Raw genomic sequence first — 19280 nt, forward strand, 5'->3', positions numbered from 1 at the left:
TTCTGAGTGAGGTGCCCACTGAGGTAAGAACGGATATGAAATTCAGGGTGCCAAATCCAGATCTGCAGTTTCTCCTCAGCTCTCTGCAGGTGACACCGAGCCCCCAAGGGCACAGCTGCTCTCTGTGCCAAGCCAGCAAAAAGACATTCATCCTCTGCAGAGCCTTTCAGCTGTATGTGCTCAGCTGCGATGAAATCCTGCCACTGCTGCTGCTGCTGCTCAAGCCCTACATATTGATGCAAAAAGTTACAAAAAGCTGAGGGACACATTTTGATTGAAGGGTGATCGTAGCCTCGTATTGAAGAACGTTATAGCTCTTGTTGCATTTATTAATCAAAGTAAAGACCATGAAAAGTGACAGAGTCAGGAACATTTTAGTTTATGTTCCGATACAGCTCAAGACTTATATTGAAGTTCCATACAGAAAATTACAACATAATGTCGTAAAAAATAGATTGGGTTGCTAATAACCTGAAACGTGCTACACCTGCATACATAATACTTTAATCCTACTAAATCATAAGCTATCATTTGGGTGTTTTCATATTCTCAAGTGTGCATACAGGAATTTCTTTTCAATGCAGGCCATTAAAAAGTAATTGAGAGGCACAAGATCAGTAAAAACAAACTTGCTGTGAATAAGATAGATTTTTTTTTCCCCAGTTAGTTTGCACGGTAACACAGGGAGGTCATTTTTGAACAGTTTTGTTTTGCATCAAGACACCTCTGCATGCAATTAGAGCGAAGTATTACATTGGAACCAATTTCCAATTTCCCTTAAATGTCTACCACCACATTTTTTTTCTAGTTGCTAATTTGATTCATTAACATAGCAGTTTCACTTTTAGCCTCAGTAAATTTGGTTCTCTCACCTTCACACTGTGCATCCCAACCGTACCCTTTTCTCTCTTAAATTTTTAATTGTACGGAAAACGGAGAAAGTTTCATTATCTTGTGGGTTCCCCATGAGGTGTGGGAGCATCCCCAGCAGCATGGGCAAAGCAGGGACCCAGGCCAGGCTGTGGAGCTGTCTGGGGGATCCACAGCAGCAGCTGCAGCCCCACAGGCCCCTCCAAGCTGCCTTTGGTAGTGCTCTGAGGTTCAGGATAAAAAATGCAGGAAAAGGAAAAAGCAGAAGTTTCCTCATGACTCGTGTCTGGTCTCCTCCCAGATCCCTGCAAGAGGGGCTTTGGGGACATGCTGGCCCGGATGACAGACCTGCAGCGACAAACCTGGCCCAGCCCTGTCCCTCCATAGGAAGCCCATTTGCTGGTGTTTTCTTCTCTGTTAAGGGATGGAAATACCCATGGTTGGTGGGGCACTGCCAGCACTCGGTGCTGTGGAGGTGAGGAGGGGCAGAGAGCTGCAGCCCAGCCCAGGTGCTCACGAAAACGCTGGAGCGGGGACTCAGATGAACGAGTTGTAACCACCACAGAGCAGCTGAGCAGATGTGTTTGGGCACCCGGGCGTTATCCAGAGCCAGTCATGTCGGAGCGAGCTAATTTCCTCCTCTGAACGTGCACCACATCTGCAGATAGCATGGAAATGAGAAATATCCTGCAGCCTGACTTTAGCAAGGCTGTTGACTCTCTCATACACGAGCCTCGTGCTGCCAGGAGCAGTGGCCAGGCAGAGCACTGTGCAGACACTCCTTGGAAAGCAATCAGGCTGCAGCAATTAAAAAGCCTCAGGTGAATCCGCACTGCCACGGCCAGCACTGTTACAGGTGCCCAGCTCCCCAGCAGTGCCCCCAGTCCTCCACCACAACGTGATCACACAGCCTGGCTGTGACTCCTGAATTTCCCTCTGCCCACGCAGCCATTTCACTCCTCTGTGAGAGCCCAGGTGCTCGTGCTGCTGTGGGACAGTCCCCAAGCTCAGCAACACTCCCCGTGCTGGCCTAAATCAGCCCAATGCAGCCATCCTGAGATCAGCACAGAGCAAGCACCTCCTCAGTGTGTGCCAGAGTCAACCTTCAACTTCAAGAGCTCTGCTCCCCATGGTACCTCATGTGAGCTTCCCCCTCGAGGGTACAGCCGAGGGACCACCCACTCAGCCACCAAAAGCTTTGGAGACTCATTACAAAGGGTTTTGCTAACAGTCGAAATGCATTTTGACCTGGTTTGTTTTGTTCATTTGTAAACAAACCTGACAGAGTTGTCATTGCACTTTCTGCTTAAAAAACCTGAGGTTCAAATTAATCTAGAAGGTGACAGAGTTCAGCTGTGCCCAAAGGAAAAAACCCAACCACATGGACACATCCCCTGTCTTTGGTGGGATTTCAGCCCTTCTGCTGATGGTATCTCCAAACCAAACCATTGTCCTCTGGGGTAAGGACTGAACCGGCTGAAGGTGATTTTGGTGTTGTGACAGAAATGTGAAGCTGGCTCTTGGCAGCTGGGCAGACTCACCTTTTCCTGCTTGCCCCCATGTGATCACAGCCCAGGTTTATTTTGTGACCCCGAGTTTTATCACTCTTTTTTTGTTCTGACTGGCCTTATGTTGACACCTCACAGCAACTGAATCGTGTGTAAGGTCAGCTGGTTTTCATTTTAAAACTACTGAGATGACAAGGGAATGTTGTTGTGCTGCACACCAGCCACACCCATCTGTCATCTCCATGGTGTGGATCTGTACAGAATATGGAAGGTGCAACTTTTTGGGTCCTCACACCAGCTGAGGCACATCTGGAATCCAGCAACCACCAAAAGCTCCTCCTGGCTGTGGGGGAGCTGTGGAAAATGTTTTCTGGCTGAGCAGTTGTGCTGCAGCATTGTCACCCTTCAAAATAACATCCCTGGAGATTTTCAAAGTCAAACTTCACAGTTTGTGAACTGGCAATTAGCTGGAAGCAAAAAGTAGTCCTGGCTTTCCATCACTCTGGACACAGTGAGGTGTCTTCAAGACTCAGAGTTAGCATTGACCACAGTGAACAGCAACAGGCTGTTGAGGTTCCATCCGTCTAACCTTGCTGTACTCCTTCATTTTTAAACCTCCCATAGTCATTTCCCTGCTGTCATGGAAATAATGGAGCCAGCAAAGGATTGCTCCCCTCTCAAGAACAGGGTAATGAACAGCTATCAGAAACATTTGATATTTCCATGATGTGAAGCATCAATGGCCACAGAGAAAACTGTTCCCATTTTGGCAGTACTTAATTTACTGTCACGAGCAAGCGATCTGTACCAGAGAGCAGGCACAACGCTGATACACTTTTATTACCCTGCCAGGAGCCACATTATTGTTTTCTGTTTTCACATTTCTTAGCTACAACATTTTTTTGTTCGTAGGTTTCTTCCTATGAGCTTGGCTGGAATTATTTTTATGTTGTCCCCAATTTACGTGCTCACTTACATCAGCCTGTCCTCGAGCGAGAGCCGTGCTTTCTGCCTGAAAGCCTCCTGGCAATTGCTGCTGTCTCTGCTGATCCATCACTCCTTTGGCTCTGGAGGAGGTGAAACTCCCTGCCTGGCAGAGCTGCCTGTCCTGGGGAGCAGCTCAGTCCCTGGCAGGCCCCACTGTGCCAGGAGCTGCTGGAGCCAGGGAAGGTCTGGAGTGAGCAGGTACAAACCTGTACTCTGAGCATCACTCTGAGCATCACTCCTGCACACCAGGCCTGAGCCCTACATCCCAGCCAGCCAAGGTAAAATCATCTCTAATACACTGAGTACAAGGGATGGGCTGCAGTGCTTGCCATGGGCTCAGGCCTGTGCTGAAAACCTCTCTCCAAACGTTTTCTCTGCACATCAGAAGGCATTTCTGTGTGAGCTGTGCTGATCTAGTTCACACTCCTGCTGCTCACCCACTCACCACAAACCCTTCAGAGGTTTTCCTTGCCCACCATCACCCTTTGCTCTTCCAGCACCAAAACTCAGCCATAAAGCTACAGCCACGATCCTGACCCTCAGCCCTGCAGCCAAAGGCAGGTCTAGGGGAGCCCCAGGAGGACTTTCAGGTTCAGAGCAGGGTCAGTTCCTCAGCTGCTGGATTTCCTCTGCCCATGCTCACCCGGCCCCATCCCCCTGTGCTGCCCATGCCCAGGCTGTGTCCCCTGCCCACTCCTCTAGTGCCTGGGCAGGATGGACAGAGGGATGGATGGATGGGGTCCAGCCCATCCTGGTGCCACTGGCAGAGCTTCCCCAGCCCTGGGACCTGCTGCAGATACAGAGCAAAGAAAGCTCCCAAAGAGAAACCTCGCTGTGGCCACGGGACCTGCAAAGCCTCCCAGGGCTCTGGGGCCCTGCTCCCGTTTGACTCCTGAAGAGTTAAGGTGGATTTTGCACCCTTAGCCAAGGATGACTTCAGTGGGTGGCTGGCCTGCCCTGGGAGAGTGTGCTGCTCCTGGCAGCTGGAGTGAGGAGTCCTGGCATGGTGCACACTCGGGACCTTCCCCTCTCTTGGTGCAAACACAAGTCGTGGCAAAAAAAAAAATAATAATAATAAAAAAAAAAAATCCCTGGTTGGAAATTTGTGTTCACGCGGTGGTAACATCAGTGGCTTGTGCCAGGTCAAGGTGAATGCTTTGGGTCCCAAGGCCCTGATGTGAGCCAAGGAGCCAAGATGATGCTTCTGGAGCAGGTAAAGCCCTGCAGCTGCCCAGCTCTCCTGACCCACAGCTGGAGTGTGAAGGCAGCTCCACCTGCCTTGGGGGGGCTCCTGCTCATATTTCCCAGCATCAGCATCCTTGATGCTGGGCTGCAGCCCAAAGAGGCCAAAACACACAGACCCAGCATTTACAAGTGGCCCCAACCTTTTCCCCAGCCTCTGTTGGTCCCATGGCCGGGACCATGAGGTATCTGTGAGAGCTCACCCTCATCTGGGCACATCTGGGCACAGCATCAAGAGCTTTCAACCAGCTGGCCCCAGCCCAGCTGCTCCCCCATGTGCAACTGCAGCACAGCTGAAGAGGGAGATGCCAGCACCCAGCACTCTCTCAGGAAAGACAGAATAAATGCCATTTATGTGCCAGGAAAACAGCAGACTTCAACAACAGCAAAGATAAAACAGAAAACAGGGAAAAAGACCTGAGAAAGAACACAGGGGCTTCACCATCACACAAAACTACATCAGGGCTCTGAGACAGACCCTCAGTTCTCATCCCCCTGAAGATGGAGATTTCTGTAACACTGCAAAGATAAATACAACTGGGAACTGTATCATTAGAGGCACTTTCAGCTCCCATATATAGCCTGGAAAGAGACTGTTGCTAAGAATAGTGGGGCCCAGATATTCCACGACATGAGGGTTGACAGATTTCTTCCCAGCACTAATAGGACGTGAGGCTATTTTAAACTTGCCCTGGTAAGTAGTCAGGGCATTCTTGAAGAGGCTGGTCCTAGAAAATAAACACGGATCAAGAGATGCCGGGTAGGGTGCACTACAGCCGAGTGCAGGATAAACACGAGGGAGGTTATGACAAAGTGTCTCTGTTCTAAAAGCCCCAGCAGAGACAGTGATGGTGGGAGCCGGCAAAACCAACCAGCCTGGAGAAATCAGGGTGTGAATCAGAGCTGGGAGGATGAGGTGGGGCTGCAGAGGCTGCCACCACTGCCAGGCCCTTCCCCTCCCTCCCTGCTGGAGGAGACCGAGGGGCACACCAGCAGACCCTCACCCCAAAACCTCACTAAGAGCCATGGAAATCTTTCATTGGCTGGGTTGGGAGACTGGATGAGGCTACATTCATTTAGACCAAACAACTCCCATCTCATAGCAGTATCTGCAGCGGGTTTTGGCAGCATTATGGCAGAAATAAACTACTCCCTTGTGCATTCTTGGAAGTGATGAACAGTGATGGCAGCAAACTGAGTAACCTCTTTAATGTGCAACAACCAGTACGTAAAATAACACGCACTTCATGGTCAGAGTCCAGTTTTAAATAGAAATTACACAGTGGATATGTTACATTGACAAGTATTTAGTTGTTTCAACATTATTTTCTCAAAAATAAAAATACACCACGTCGGAATATCGCATAGAAAATGTAGACCTCGCCCTAAAATACTATCAAATCACTTAAAAAATTACAAAAGTAAAACGCATACAAACTCCAGTAAAACTGAGCAGTCTTACAAGTCAAGGATAGTTTACAAAGATGTTCTCCAACACATAAAACCCTCTTCTTTCTCCATATGTTCATGCAGTTCAAAAAACCCCAACTGTTAGGTGTGTCCCATAATTAAACGCTGTTTTTATGACCTTAACAAGTGCTTTGTTCTAAAATGCACAGTAAGACATTAAACATGGTAGGGGAAAAAGAGATTTTAATCTAACAAGTATCATAGGCAGAGAAAAGAAATACGTCTGGAAAACACATCATTGTCCCACGGGAGCAGGAGCTGATCCAGGCTGCCCATGGGGACACCCTGCAGCTCTGCTGGGCTGGCTCAGCCCAGGTGATGGCAGAAAGGACAGAGCACACAGGAGAGCTGTGGGCAGGGAACACAACTCTAGCTCATATTGCACGTTCAGGGTGTCCCTGCTGGGGAGGGACATGGAGCACCCTCCTCCCCCAGCATGGGTGGGCACCCCAAGCAGCCCTTACCCAAGGCCCTTGACTTGCCCCACACAAACCAGCACATCCCTTCACCCTGTGAAGGAAAACATGGGCTTGGGGTTGTTGTGGCTTTGACAAACACATGGACTAAGGTTGGAGAAGTGGCCTCAGCCTGGAGGAAAGATCTTCCCATAAAGAAAAAAGGTTTTGCTGGTGGTACTGTCTTCATGTAGCAACACGAAATGAGTGCAATGAGTCCATCCAGATGCAACAAGAGGATAAATCACAGGGAAGAAGCCCCTGGGGAGAGAGACTGTGCAGAGAAAAGCTGTTACTGCAGAGAGCAAGTCCCACCTGCCTTCTCTGCTGCACCTTGGAAAACCAGCACCTCTACATCGTGTGCCACCACCATAGCAGGGATAGCTGTGCCTCTCCCTGTGGCACAAACCCCATCACAAACAGAAAATTAAGGTCAAAACCCCATCCTTGAGGAAGGAAAAAATTAGGCTCTGAAACAACTGGGCTGAAGCAGACACCCCTCCTGTGCAAATAACCCATGTGCCCAACATCCCCCCTCCTGGGCGTCCTGGCTGAGCGCTCCCCTTCTCCCTCTGTGCTGCAGTCCCTGCCCTCTGCCAGGGCTTGGAGCTTCCCAGGGTGCTGCTGCGCCTGAGCAGTGAAGAGACAGTGCTGGGGCTGAGAGGGGCACGAATTGATCCAAAAACATTGCAGTCCCAAGTAATTGGCAGGAGCCAGCACATCTGTGCAAACATTTGCTTTTGCTTGTCAAAACTTTGGACAGAGTTACATTTCTTCCTTTATTTATTAGCTTCATCTGTCTTGAAACACAAACGGCAAAAATTGTAAGCAGATTGACATCTTCCTCTGATTTCAGTGGGGCTGTGCCTGTTCTGGGGCAAGGCTCTGCCTCCTGGGGGAAGCAAGGCAGCTATTCCTGTGCCACTCACAACCCACCTCGCAGCAGTCACGGCTGCAGGGAAGTGAATGGAGTCTGCTTTGATGGTTATGATCCCCTCCTGTGAAACAGCAAGCCTGGAGGCTGCCTGGCTGCCTCTCTGTTGGAAAGGAGGCAGCAGCAAGGCAGCATTTCCCTCTTCCCTCCCCACAGCTGGAATGCTGGGACTCTCAGAAGGTGACAAAGCTCTTGTGTGTTTTGTAGGGTTGTCATCCGCCCTTGCACAACCATGCATTCACACACACAGCAACCTCCTTGAACACCCCACATCCCTGCTCTGCCCGTGTGGTGCTTTAAGAGCCCTGAGAATGGCAGCACCAATATCAAACACCAAATCAGTACCCAGAATTGGTGTAGGTTTCCACACCACTGTAGCAGTTGTCTTGCCAAGTTATTGTAATGTCCGTACTTAGTATAAAAGGAACCTCCTCAGAACTAATGAAACATAAAAATGCCTTTGTCAGAGATACTTTATAATTTTAAAGTGACCCAACAGAAGAAATAAACAATTAGAGCCCTGCTGTCACACCATTACGGAGCAGTTATATCCACTGTGCAAACTGTGATTCCCATCCATATTTCAGTCACTCCTGACAACTAAATCACATTTCCCTTTCTTGTAACAGCCAGTACATGCACATCAATCAATGCAGCTTGTTTATGTTGCAGTGAAAGGCCACACAGTCACTTGCTCAGTTTACTGTAGAACAAGCCCAGCATCACCACAAAATTTCAAATGTTATATGCACTTGATCAGTCCAATGCTGTATCTTGGCACTGAAATGCCCCCTGGAGCTGGGTACTTCTTGTTACTCAGTCCAGCCTGTTTCCCTCCCCAAGTTACCACTACAAACACAACAGTCCAGGGTTTTCCAACCTCCTCCAAGATTCAAGTCGTCCCATTCCCACTCCTTTCAGCTCTGTCAGGTGGTTGGGAATAACTGTGATGCTGTGAGCCTGAATACCTGACACACACAGTGCCCATCTGCTAGGCCTCTCTAGGTGTGGCAGCTAAAATCATAGGTTTCAGGTAAATTACAGTCTGCTGCTAACAGATTATCTGCTCACAACATGTGCAGAATCCTTTCGGTCTGCACTTTCTTCCAACTGGCATGATTTTCTAACAAGTCTCTATTTTTATGTACATTAAGTACATGGTCAGCCAAGCCTTCCCTGTGAAATTGCTCCGGAAGCAAGGAAGCTCTTCTCCACACCTCCAGCTCAGGGGAGCAGGCAGGGACAAAGGATTGCAGAGGAAGTTAATGGGTAACAGCAGTGTGCTGTAAGTGGAGCCTGCATTTTCTAGCCCTGAGCCTCCCCATGAGCAGCAAGGGAGCTTGCAGAGCTCGGGAGAAGGAGAGCCAGCAGCACTGGAAGCTGAACCGAGGGCGTCACTGAGCCAAACAAACCTGAGGAGTGTTTAAAATGAACCACTAGGAGAGAGGGGTCACTATGGAGCATCCTTCCCAGCATTCCCAATACAACCCACAACACAATTACCTGTGTAAGGGGCTGAGCACTGCTGGGGAAGAGGATCTTCAGGGCTGTGAACTTACAGGACACAGAGAGAAGGAAATTCCGGGCGCCTTCCTCTGCTGGCGAGTCACAGGCCACGCAGCGGCCAGTGCTGTGACTGGTTCAAGTTGGAGAGACTTCGAGCTTTCGTTATACAGAAAAACATTAACTGTTTTGAGCTTATTCTGCACTACTGCTAACTGCATCTGCACTGCTAAGGGCTCTCCCAGCGCTTCAAACTCAAACTTCCAACCAAGTGCAGGAAGCCTGGCAGCTTGGACTCTTGCTAAATCCAAACAAGGGAGGACCAAGCGACAATGCTTATCCAAAAAATATTTCTATGGGTTATGTTACTGACATGAAATGGACTGATCCTCCACAGAAGGACGCTGCTGTGGGGCAGAGATGGGGATAAAATATTTTTCAGAGATCTCAGCAAGCACATTTAAAATCCTCCCCTCCATTCTGAGCCAGATTTGCTAATCTAATAAAATCCTAAATTTGAACACCGTGTGTGTAGAATGCAGCCATGTCCTGCACAACTTCAAGCACTTTGGGAGCAATCCTTTGCCTTTCACTTGGGCAGATTCCCACTGGAGTTGCTGGGAGCTGAGCCCTGACTGCGGAGCGGCGCCTGTGAACCCGGCGCAGGTTTCCAGCGGGGCCCGGCTGCGCTGCCCAGCCCTGGAGAAGGTCCCTGCTTTGGTGCAGAGGCACTGATGGCTGCAATTCTGACCACGCTGCAGTGCCAGGCTTCGGCAGCAAGGGGCTGCAGGGGTGGTGTCCGTGGGAAGCAGCTGGGAGCTTCCCCACGAGTGACAGAGCCAACAGCAGCTCCAAACGGAGCACTGGCACTGGCCGAGGCTGAACCCATCAGCCACGGTGATAACACCTCTGGGATAACAGATTAAAAAGGGAAAGGAAGTTACTGCACAGCAGCCAGTGCACCTGGAGAAGAGAAGCTCTGCAGGTACCCAGGTCAGTGCGGAGGGAGGGGCAGGAGCTGCTCCAGGCACCCGAGCAGAGATTCCCTGCAGCCCGTGATGCAGACCATGGTGAGGCAGCTGTGTCCCTGCAGCCCGTGGGGAGCAGAGATTCCCTGCAGGCTGTGATGCAGACCATGCTGAGGCAGCTGTGTCCCTGCAGCCCGTGGGGAGCAGAGATTCCCTGCAGCCTGTGGAGAGCCCCGTGCTGCACAGCTGGACGCCCAAAGGAGGCCATGGGGCTGTGTGGAACCTGCTGGAGCAGACTCCTGGCAGGACCTGTGGCACAATGGAGAGGAGCCCAGGCTGGAGCAGCTTTGCTGGCAGCATTGTTCCCGAAGGTCTGTGCTCACACTGGTGAAATTCCTGGAGGATTGTCTCCCCTGGGAGGGGCCCCATGCTGGAGCAGGGGAAGAATGTGAGGGAATCCTGAGGATGAGATGTGTGATAGTCTGACCACAGTCCCCATTCCCTGTCCCCTTGTGCTGCTGAGGGGAGGAGGGAGAGACAACCACAAGTAAAGTTAAGCCTGGAAAGAAGGGAGGGATGGGGGGAAGGTGTTTTCAAGGTAAGGTTTTATTTCTCATTATCTTACTGTGATATGATTGCTAGTAAATTAAACTAGCTTCCCCCAGGTTGAGTCTGTCCTGCCCAGGATGGTAACTGGTGAGTGATCTCTCCCTGTTCTTATCCCAGCTCATGAGCTTTCCATTTTATTTTCTCTACCCTGCCCAGCTGAGGAGGGCAATGGCACAGCAGCTTCGGTGGGCACGTGGTGTCCACCCACAGTCAACCCACCACGCAGAGAAACAGCTACCAAAGCATCAGAGCCACAGTGAGCCATTCACACTGACTCAGAAAAACAATCAACAGGGTTTAAAACAAGAGGTTCGCTCTTCTCCCCTGACTACAGAGAGCCAGCATCTGGAAGCACTGACAAATATTTTGAATTGTTTGATGCCTTCTGGAACAGAGGAAGAATAGGTTATATGTAAAATGCTTCTCCATCTTAAAATAGTCAGGACAGTGAAAGGATTAGAAATCTCTGTCACTCAGGACAGTGCCCGAGCTGAGCAATTTTAATCTTTATATAGCTACAGTAAATTGCAGAAACAGAGCTCTGAAGAGCCATCTGAGCTTACAGTTCTGCCATGACAATGCAACTCCAGACTCCTGGCAAGCGATCCTTGCTTTCAGAAGACAATAGGTAGCAGCAGCTACTGGATATTGAAACTAATCCAGGCCCTAAACATAGTAAAAAGAAGTTGGACAGTTAACACCAGTCATCTGAAAAGTAAGGGATGATGCCAGTGGATCAGAATGTGCTTGTGTTTGGACTGATTTTGTTTTCCCTGTGCAGGTTAGCTCCACTTCCACAAAGAGCCTGTTTCAAGACAGGAAAGATCATTTAGAGCTGATACAGGCAATGAGCTAAATCCATTTTCAGTTACTACAGTAAGTACATCAATTGCTCTGGAAACATAAAAGCAGAGAACAGGTTGTTTGATTTTACTGCACAGACACACTCCTGAGTTAAGTCTTAGAGTTGTATTCTCTCTGCAAAAGGAGAGCAAGCAGAAGGAACAGATCTGTGTCTCAAAGGTAGTTCTGGGTTTATTTGAGTGAGCTTACCATGCTGGTGTCACCCCAGAGGCAAAGAAGAGCCCCACACAGGAGCAGAGGGTGCTTGATTCAACTTGTAGAGATGCAGAGCCTCCTCCCACACGTGCCCCCACCCCCTGCCACAGAACTGCCATGACAGGGAATCATTCAGGCCCTGAAAAGAATCCCTGTGGCAAACCGCACGACGCGTTCCCACTCACGGCAGTGACTGCTTGGTTACAAACAAGGGCACATCACCTTCCCCAGACAGGATCACCTGGAGAAAACCTAGGGAAACACATACCCTTGCACAACTTATATATATAGATGTATCTTTTATATATATAAGTTTTATTTGTGTATACATTGATATAAATATGCACCCCATACACACAAACACACCCCCATAACACAAAGCACAGAACACACACACACACAGAGAAGTATTTTAAATGATGCTGAACTGAAATCTAAGAATGTAATTAAGAAATCATTAGCAGGTTTAAAAATTGAGTTAAAAAACTATTCAAAGTGTCTTTAATACTTATGTTCAAGTAAGGGCCAGAATGACCACAGATTAGTACTGATAAAAAGAGCTGGCATTAATTTCCCATATTATGCCAGAACTCGTGAGTTACTCCCCATTGTCAAACTCGTTGTCATTTTGCCATCAATGCACCTCCTATACTAGAAAGGTTCTTTTTTAGGAAACAGTGATTTCTCAAGACTTGGGTTACAAGCAATATTGTTTAGGCACCCTCAGTCATAAACTAATCCTAAAAACCAAACACACCTTAGAGTATCAGGAGAGAACTAGCAGGACTCAGACATCCACACCCACAGTATTCAGTGGCACAAACAGTAAAAAAAGCAGTACTGGAGATGGAGGATGGAAAGGTGACACAGTGGTGGCCTTTCGAACAGCAACATTTACCTAGAGTGACACTCCAGTACACCACAGATGCTCCATATTCAGAACCATATGGAACCACAGTGGCATTTCAGAGATGACTGTGGGTGCAGGCTGGGATTCAGTGGTACCTAAAGCTATTGTTTACTTGTGCTCCAGGGTGGTAACAAACACCTCTAATAACACTGCAAGGATTATTTGGGATATTTAGTATGGCTAAAAACCCTGGTACCAGTGTCTTATATCAGAACTCACTTTATTAGAATGTAAATGTAGTGTAGAAGCACCAAATCATTTTAGCTTAACTGTTTAATGAACATTCAATATATAAATGACTAGCGATTTTAAAGAGATCTTGAAGAAAAGATTTTTCTTTTCTTATTTTTTTCCTTTTGTTAAGATTATTCCCTATCTTTATTCTGATAGAAGACTCTGAAGATTACTGGTACCCTGGTGTGTCTAACCGTGAGTCAGCACACACGCACACACACAACATACACCTCACTGCTACATCAACAGCCTCTTCAACAGAGAGCCCCAGCCCTGGCACAGGGACCTGGACAGCAGAGAGATTCTCTTTGTGCATTTCAGCGTCACCGTCACCGCTCCAGTTCCATATTTATGGCAAATCAAGATGGTCCTGAACGCAAGAACGACCCGGCCCTCACCCTCTCTAAATAAAGCCATGATTAAGTCTTGAAATTTCTTTGTTTTTCTGCTGTTCAGCTGTGCAAATCCAGGCAGATGTGCAGACTGCAAAGCCGACTTCCAGTCTCTTCCATGCCCTCACCAGTCCGCTGTCATCACACGGAGACGACGACGTCGAGATAGAGTCTGTCGTAGGACTCGCGGAAGCACAGGATGAGGAGCAGGCTGAGCAGACACGACCCCGGCAGGCACCAGTTGAACCAGGAAAACTCTGTAAAGCAGAACAGAGACCCAGCCTCGGTTATCAAACATGTCCTGTGTTTAAAGGGACCAAAACTTGCACTGATGGCAGGTCTGAAGGAAATCGCTGTGTTCTGACAAAATCCTGACAGCTCCCCATCGATCGATGGTTAGCGTGGTCTGTGAGCCCTCTCCATGGACACCTGAAGTTAGATGTATTTATAACCAATGCCTCCAGCTAATGGAAATCCTCCTTATTCAACCTGCCAATGAAGAGAACGGGGGGGAAAAAATAAAATCTATTATTGCTAATGGAGAATAAACCAATTCCAAAGACTCTGCTCATTAGTCCCTTGATTTCTATGGATTGAGAACTAAAATTAAAAGCATAGGAAGAAACTGGCTCTGATTTTGAATCAAACCTGCTACATCGTATAAGGAGGAAAAACCAATTCCTCAGAAGTAACTAGTGCATAATATGATCAATTCAATTTAAGTCATTCCAAAAACAAGTCCCCAGAAGCCTCTTTTCAGCTGTTCAACGTAACATACTGCTCTTAAAAGCCTGTGTTCTGTACTCAAGAAATCCTATCATCTGATATTTGACTAATAATTAGCAGTTTGATGCATGTTTTTTTTCAAACAAGTACAACACTTTTAAAATGTGTCAATGTACAAAAGAAACATTCATTTCACTGGATAGTGTTGTACTTATTTTTTTATTTTTCCATTATTACTATTATTATTATTAGTTATCTTATTTATTTAATTTTACAGAATCTAGACTCTCCCTCCAGGTCTGAGTTAATAGAAATCAAGGCTTCATCACTGCTACTTTCTTAAATCTGTTATTTATATTGCTGAAAGAAAAAGCATGATTTATTTTAAACAACAGGAAGGAAAACAGTCAGAAAGCCTGAAAAATCAACCTTCCAAAACCAGTGACTTTCAACAACACTCTCCCTGATCCACCAAAACCCCTAATGGATTTTTTTAGGTTGTAATATTACTAAAACCACAGTAAAATTTTCCTAGGCTTGGAGAAGGCTGTTACACGATACCAGAAGTCAACAGGCAAATGCTTCGCTATTATTTTCCTTATAACATTCTTCCTTAATTGGATTAAACAGACTTTAACTCAAATATCCTAAAAGACAAAATTTAACTTGGGAATCCTTCATGTCTTTTTTGATCCAGAATCTGTGACAGCACAGGTGATGCAGGGAATGCATCAATCGTGTGAAGCCAAAGGTCAGCTTCTTTTTGTTTTTCCCGTGGAAGTCCCAGCAGAAAAAGCAAAGGAAACCTCATCCAGAGGCTGCAGCTTTGGGACAGAGCACTAGCAGAAAGGCTGAGCTTTAGGAAGGTTTACATCCCCACTCTGTCTGCTGAACCAAAATCTTCAGTGCACTGGAAAGCTTCCAGGGTTTGGCTCCTTCACAGCATTTGCAATATCAGTACAAGGAGAAAAAGAGAAATTGGAATGAAAACTACTGAAAGACTATTTGGTCTAAAAGGAAAGACCAAGGGAACAAGATGAATTTGACTGAGTTCTGATTTATCTGTAAGCTTCTTAAATGCCATTAGAGGATGTATTTGAATCAAATGAAAGCAAATGATTAAGATCTTTATCTACCTTCTAAGAGATTTTTTTAATCAGAGGAGCCAATAGCACCCCTGGCACTGATCCCCTCCAGTGACCACACACTCTCTCATACTTTCTATTAAAGAATGGATTTTCCTAAGCACAATTACTTAATTTTCTTTCCTTTTGAAGAAATAGGGAAAATATTTAAAGTGTATGGGTATACCAATTTCAGGTTTATCCTAACCTGCATTTACTGATAGGGAAAGAAACATGAGAGACAAAAAATGGTTCCAAATACCCTATTTATGGGGGAATGAGTCCTCTTTATTATAATTCTTTCATCAGAAGTGAGACACCATATCCCCATCCTCATTTATTATGTAATGCCAAACACTGAAAAAATTCTCCGAATATTCTGTGTCATCTTTCCAGCTCAGGTACAGATGTCAGAAACAATAGTATGTGTGAACAGAGTTCACACCAATTAACAGCAAAAGTGTACCCTAAAATGTAAAGACTAGCTCTCACACCACCCAAAGCTAGCCCAGATGGCATTCAGGTGTTACAATGATACAGTTTAGCATCAGTACTAAAAAAATGAAATCATTTTTCTCCGTTTGTGTTCACAGACCACAGTTCGGAACAGGGCTGTCATCTTGCTTACAATTTCCTGGCAGAAAGACAAACCAGGCTGAAAAATCACCCCAGGTTGAAACCTTGGTAATTTCTAGCAGAATTCAATCTGAAATTTGTCACTCTCCTCTTAGTTATAAAATACAACATCTTAAGAAGTAATAATACACAAAAGTTCACATTTTCTAATGATTTACAAATGCTACACCACGAAGCAAATGTTTAACCCAATGACAGAATACAAAGAAAAAATCTGCTTCTTTGAAAACCATTAATAAAGACCACTCCCCTTTGAAAGCAAGCTGGGTTCTTATTTTACAGCTTAGAGTAATACTATGTATTAGAGTCTGCTAAACAACAAGTTGTAAGTTATGATTATGAATTAGGAGGAAGCAAATAATACTTGAGAGACAAGAAAGTCTGAAGAGATTGACAAAAGCACGAAGTGAAATCCTGTTGAGCCACGGGATTACCCAGAGGAATGCCTGTTCTGTCCTCGAGCAGTGGCACCTCTGACCCACTGAACGTTATCTGGGGCACCTCTGCTCTGCCCCTCCTGGGCAATACAGTTCTACCCAAGAGCAGGAGATTGGGTGAACTTTGCTGTGGCTCTGAACACCCACAGGTACAAACATCATTAACGGTCACGTTACCCACGCCTTTATAAAATACGAGGACAGTGTGTACCTTGGTGGTTTCTGGCTACAGCAAATTCAAGAAGAATTATCTTGCATCTAAGTAATTTCATTTTTGTAAGCATGCATATAGAAAAGAATAATTAAAATTCTCCTTCCTTGCTGCCCTTGCTTAGATTAGAACATTTGACTATTAAATTGTATGTGCAAACCCTTCCTTTTACTGACAAAGGCATGTCCTTAAGGAGAATTACATTTTCCAAATGGCTTATATTTCTTACCTGTATGGTAAAATGTCAGGAAAAACAAAAGGACTCCCATGAACACATTACTCAAAAAGGTGACGACTCCACAGCTTATTCCTTCTGGAACAGGATAGACTGTCTCCACAAAGAGCTCAAAGAATATTGGTACACTGCTGTTGAGGAAAATACCCAGCAAAATGCAGGATGTGTACAGTGTAGCTAGGACAGAAACAAAAACAGTTATTAATTTCATGCTGGTGTATTTCCCCCATATTCAGAGCTGCCAAGAATACTGATATCTGAACAACCGAAAAATGCATAATCTTATTTTTATCCTCTGTATCAAAAAGGATATCACATCTCACTAGCTTTAGGAAGAATAAATGCATTGATTTGTGAAAAAATATCAGAAATACTGATTGATTTATTTATCTATTTATTTAAACAGAATCCATGAAGATACATTCAGTGATTTGGACTTCGCTTGTAAGTAAACAAACAACGAAATTATGAATGCAAAGCATTGCCTACAGTTTGACTTACCTCTGAAACAAACAAAAAATATTGTCCTACACACAATTAGGACAGGGAGCAATTAATGCACCAAATTGGAAATGGACATGGATTAACCTTTTGACTTAGCTCTAAAGGTCAAAACTAATTTTGCTTCCATTTTACAAATAAATACTAATGATCTAGCAGCTATCAAGACATTAGTATTCAGCACAGCCTGAGCTGCAACATGTTGAATCCCTTCTGGCTTCAAAAGGAAATGAAGGGCACCCAGCTCCTGACAGGAACGGGACAGATTTGATAACGCAGATTATTTGCTGCTGTACAACAAATTGTTTTTCTTGGACAAACCAATAGAAGAATGTGACATTTCTTCAGCAGCCTCAGCTCCTTTGTTCTACAATTTCTGCCAAATATTTCACAGTACTTAATACAGAAGCTTAACATACCTATATTATCGTTTAATAAATATATTATAGCTCTTTCTGGAAAAAAAACCAAAAAAATAATATAAAAAAATAAATTAAAAAAAAAAACAAAAAAACCAAAAAAAAAAAAACACCAAAAAACCAAACCAAACCAAACCAAAAAAACCCCAAAAACAAAACAAACAAAAAACAAACAAAAACCAAACAAACAAGCAAACAAAAACAAACAAAAAACCAACAACACACCAAAACAAAGAAAAAAAAAAACAAAAAAAAAACCAACCACAAAAATTTAGTATCTATTTAGAAATTTAGGTAAGTTTTTTCTTAGTGCTGTCTTGGACAGAGAAAATTTCCTGACTTGCAACCTCAATAACTCAAGGTTACTAACCAAGTGAAAAGAAGAAGGAAATTATCAAAAGGCTTTAAATAACCAGAAGACTCTGGAGTAATTTCTGAGGTTCCCACCAAAATACTAAGAAAACCTAAAGAAAAAAAATTCAGATACAAAAGTGTTATGAAGTCACAGGTGAATTATTTATAGTGTCTTTTTGCTGCAGTGAAAGGATTATATGGTACAAAATTCTTAGAAGATTTTTTTCATATAAATATATGTATGTGTACGTATTTCAGTTTAATTTACACCCTTTTGTCTTAGAAAGGGGGGAAACAGCTCTGCGTCACCTTTTGTTAAGCACTGCTCAAGCTTTCAACTGAGAAACTTCAGCTTAAACAAAAAATAAAAATCAGCTTTTTAAAATATAAAAATTCATGGAAAAGAAATAAAGGCAACAGAGGACTTGTCTGGACAGGAAAAAGGAAGGAGAGCTGGCCCTGCTTTTTTGAATATACCACAATACTCTGAGCTGTTAGGAAAAACAAATACACACAAAAACAAACAAAACCAATCCCCTCAAAAAAACCACGGTAGCTTTTCCTACTCTTGAATTCTGCTGTCACAAACTGCAGAATAAATCAAAGAAATTGATGCAAGGTATGTCCAGGAGTTTTCAGAGAGGAAAGAAAAAACCCCATACAGTATTAGGATGTTCTTCCTAATGCGCTCCTCTAGCTAACACTGAAGATCTGATTTCCTAGTTAAAAGATCCATAGATTTTTGCTGCAAGTCCTCACCAGTATTTAAAGTTTCATGAGCCACTCTTTGAACTCCCATTTACCTCAAACTCTGCTGCATATTGCTCTAACTCTCTCTAACTGCTCTGGGGTGCAGCCAGAATATCCAATCACACTCAGTGCATTGGTATTTTGTATTGGCTTGAGAGACCAACACATAAATGAAATAGAAGAATATTATAAGACAAATGAACATTTGTCCTTTATTACATTCAGTTGAAGACATCTACAGATAAACTTGTAACTTCTAGAGAACATTTCAGAACGTTCCCCAGAGAAGAGAAGGTGGCACCCTGCTGTAATTCTGTATCAGAACTCAAACAGTAGAAATAGCTGAGAAGCTGCTGAAAGCCACAACAGCACCACTGAAAGCGGAGCAGTGAACAGAATGGGAGAAGCAACACCTCTGCAAGAGGGCTGAAACATATTCCATAAGGAGCAACAGCCAGGAAAGGGAAATCATGCCTCTGAACAGAGACAATGTCCAGACATATGATTTCCAGCAACTTAGAGTCACTGCAATGAAGGCAAAAATTAGCAGCCATTTAAAGACTTCAGATTTTGTTTAATACAGTAGGTGCCAGGGTTTCCATAAAATGAGCAGAAGCCTTCAAAACTAGATTTGCTATTTTGCCGTTGAATTACATCATTGTCGCGACACTGACACACACACATCCCCACTGGCACACACCTCACACTTCCACACTGAGAGGAGCAAAGCAGCTTTAGCATCCTCC

At 45.1% G+C, this 19280-nt stretch overlaps 1 protein-coding gene across 1 annotated transcript in view; it reads right to left on the reverse strand.

Moving 5' to 3' along the window:
* Positions 1-5791: 5791 nt before the first annotated feature.
* Positions 5792-19280, reverse strand: part of SLC49A4 (solute carrier family 49 member 4) — a 70724-nt gene continuing 57235 nt past the window's right edge. Inside the window, exons 8-9 of the mRNA XM_040069539.2 lie at positions 16505-16687; positions 5792-13398 (exon numbers count right to left, since the gene is read on the reverse strand). Coding sequence (XP_039925473.1) covers positions 13283-13398; positions 16505-16687 — 299 coding nt within the window. The 3' untranslated portion in view covers positions 5792-13282. The remainder of the gene's footprint in view (positions 13399-16504; positions 16688-19280) is intronic.

Source organism: Hirundo rustica, chromosome 7 (assembly GCF_015227805.2).
Source record: "Hirundo rustica isolate bHirRus1 chromosome 7, bHirRus1.pri.v3, whole genome shotgun sequence".
NCBI lineage: Eukaryota > Metazoa > Chordata > Aves > Passeriformes > Hirundinidae > Hirundo > Hirundo rustica.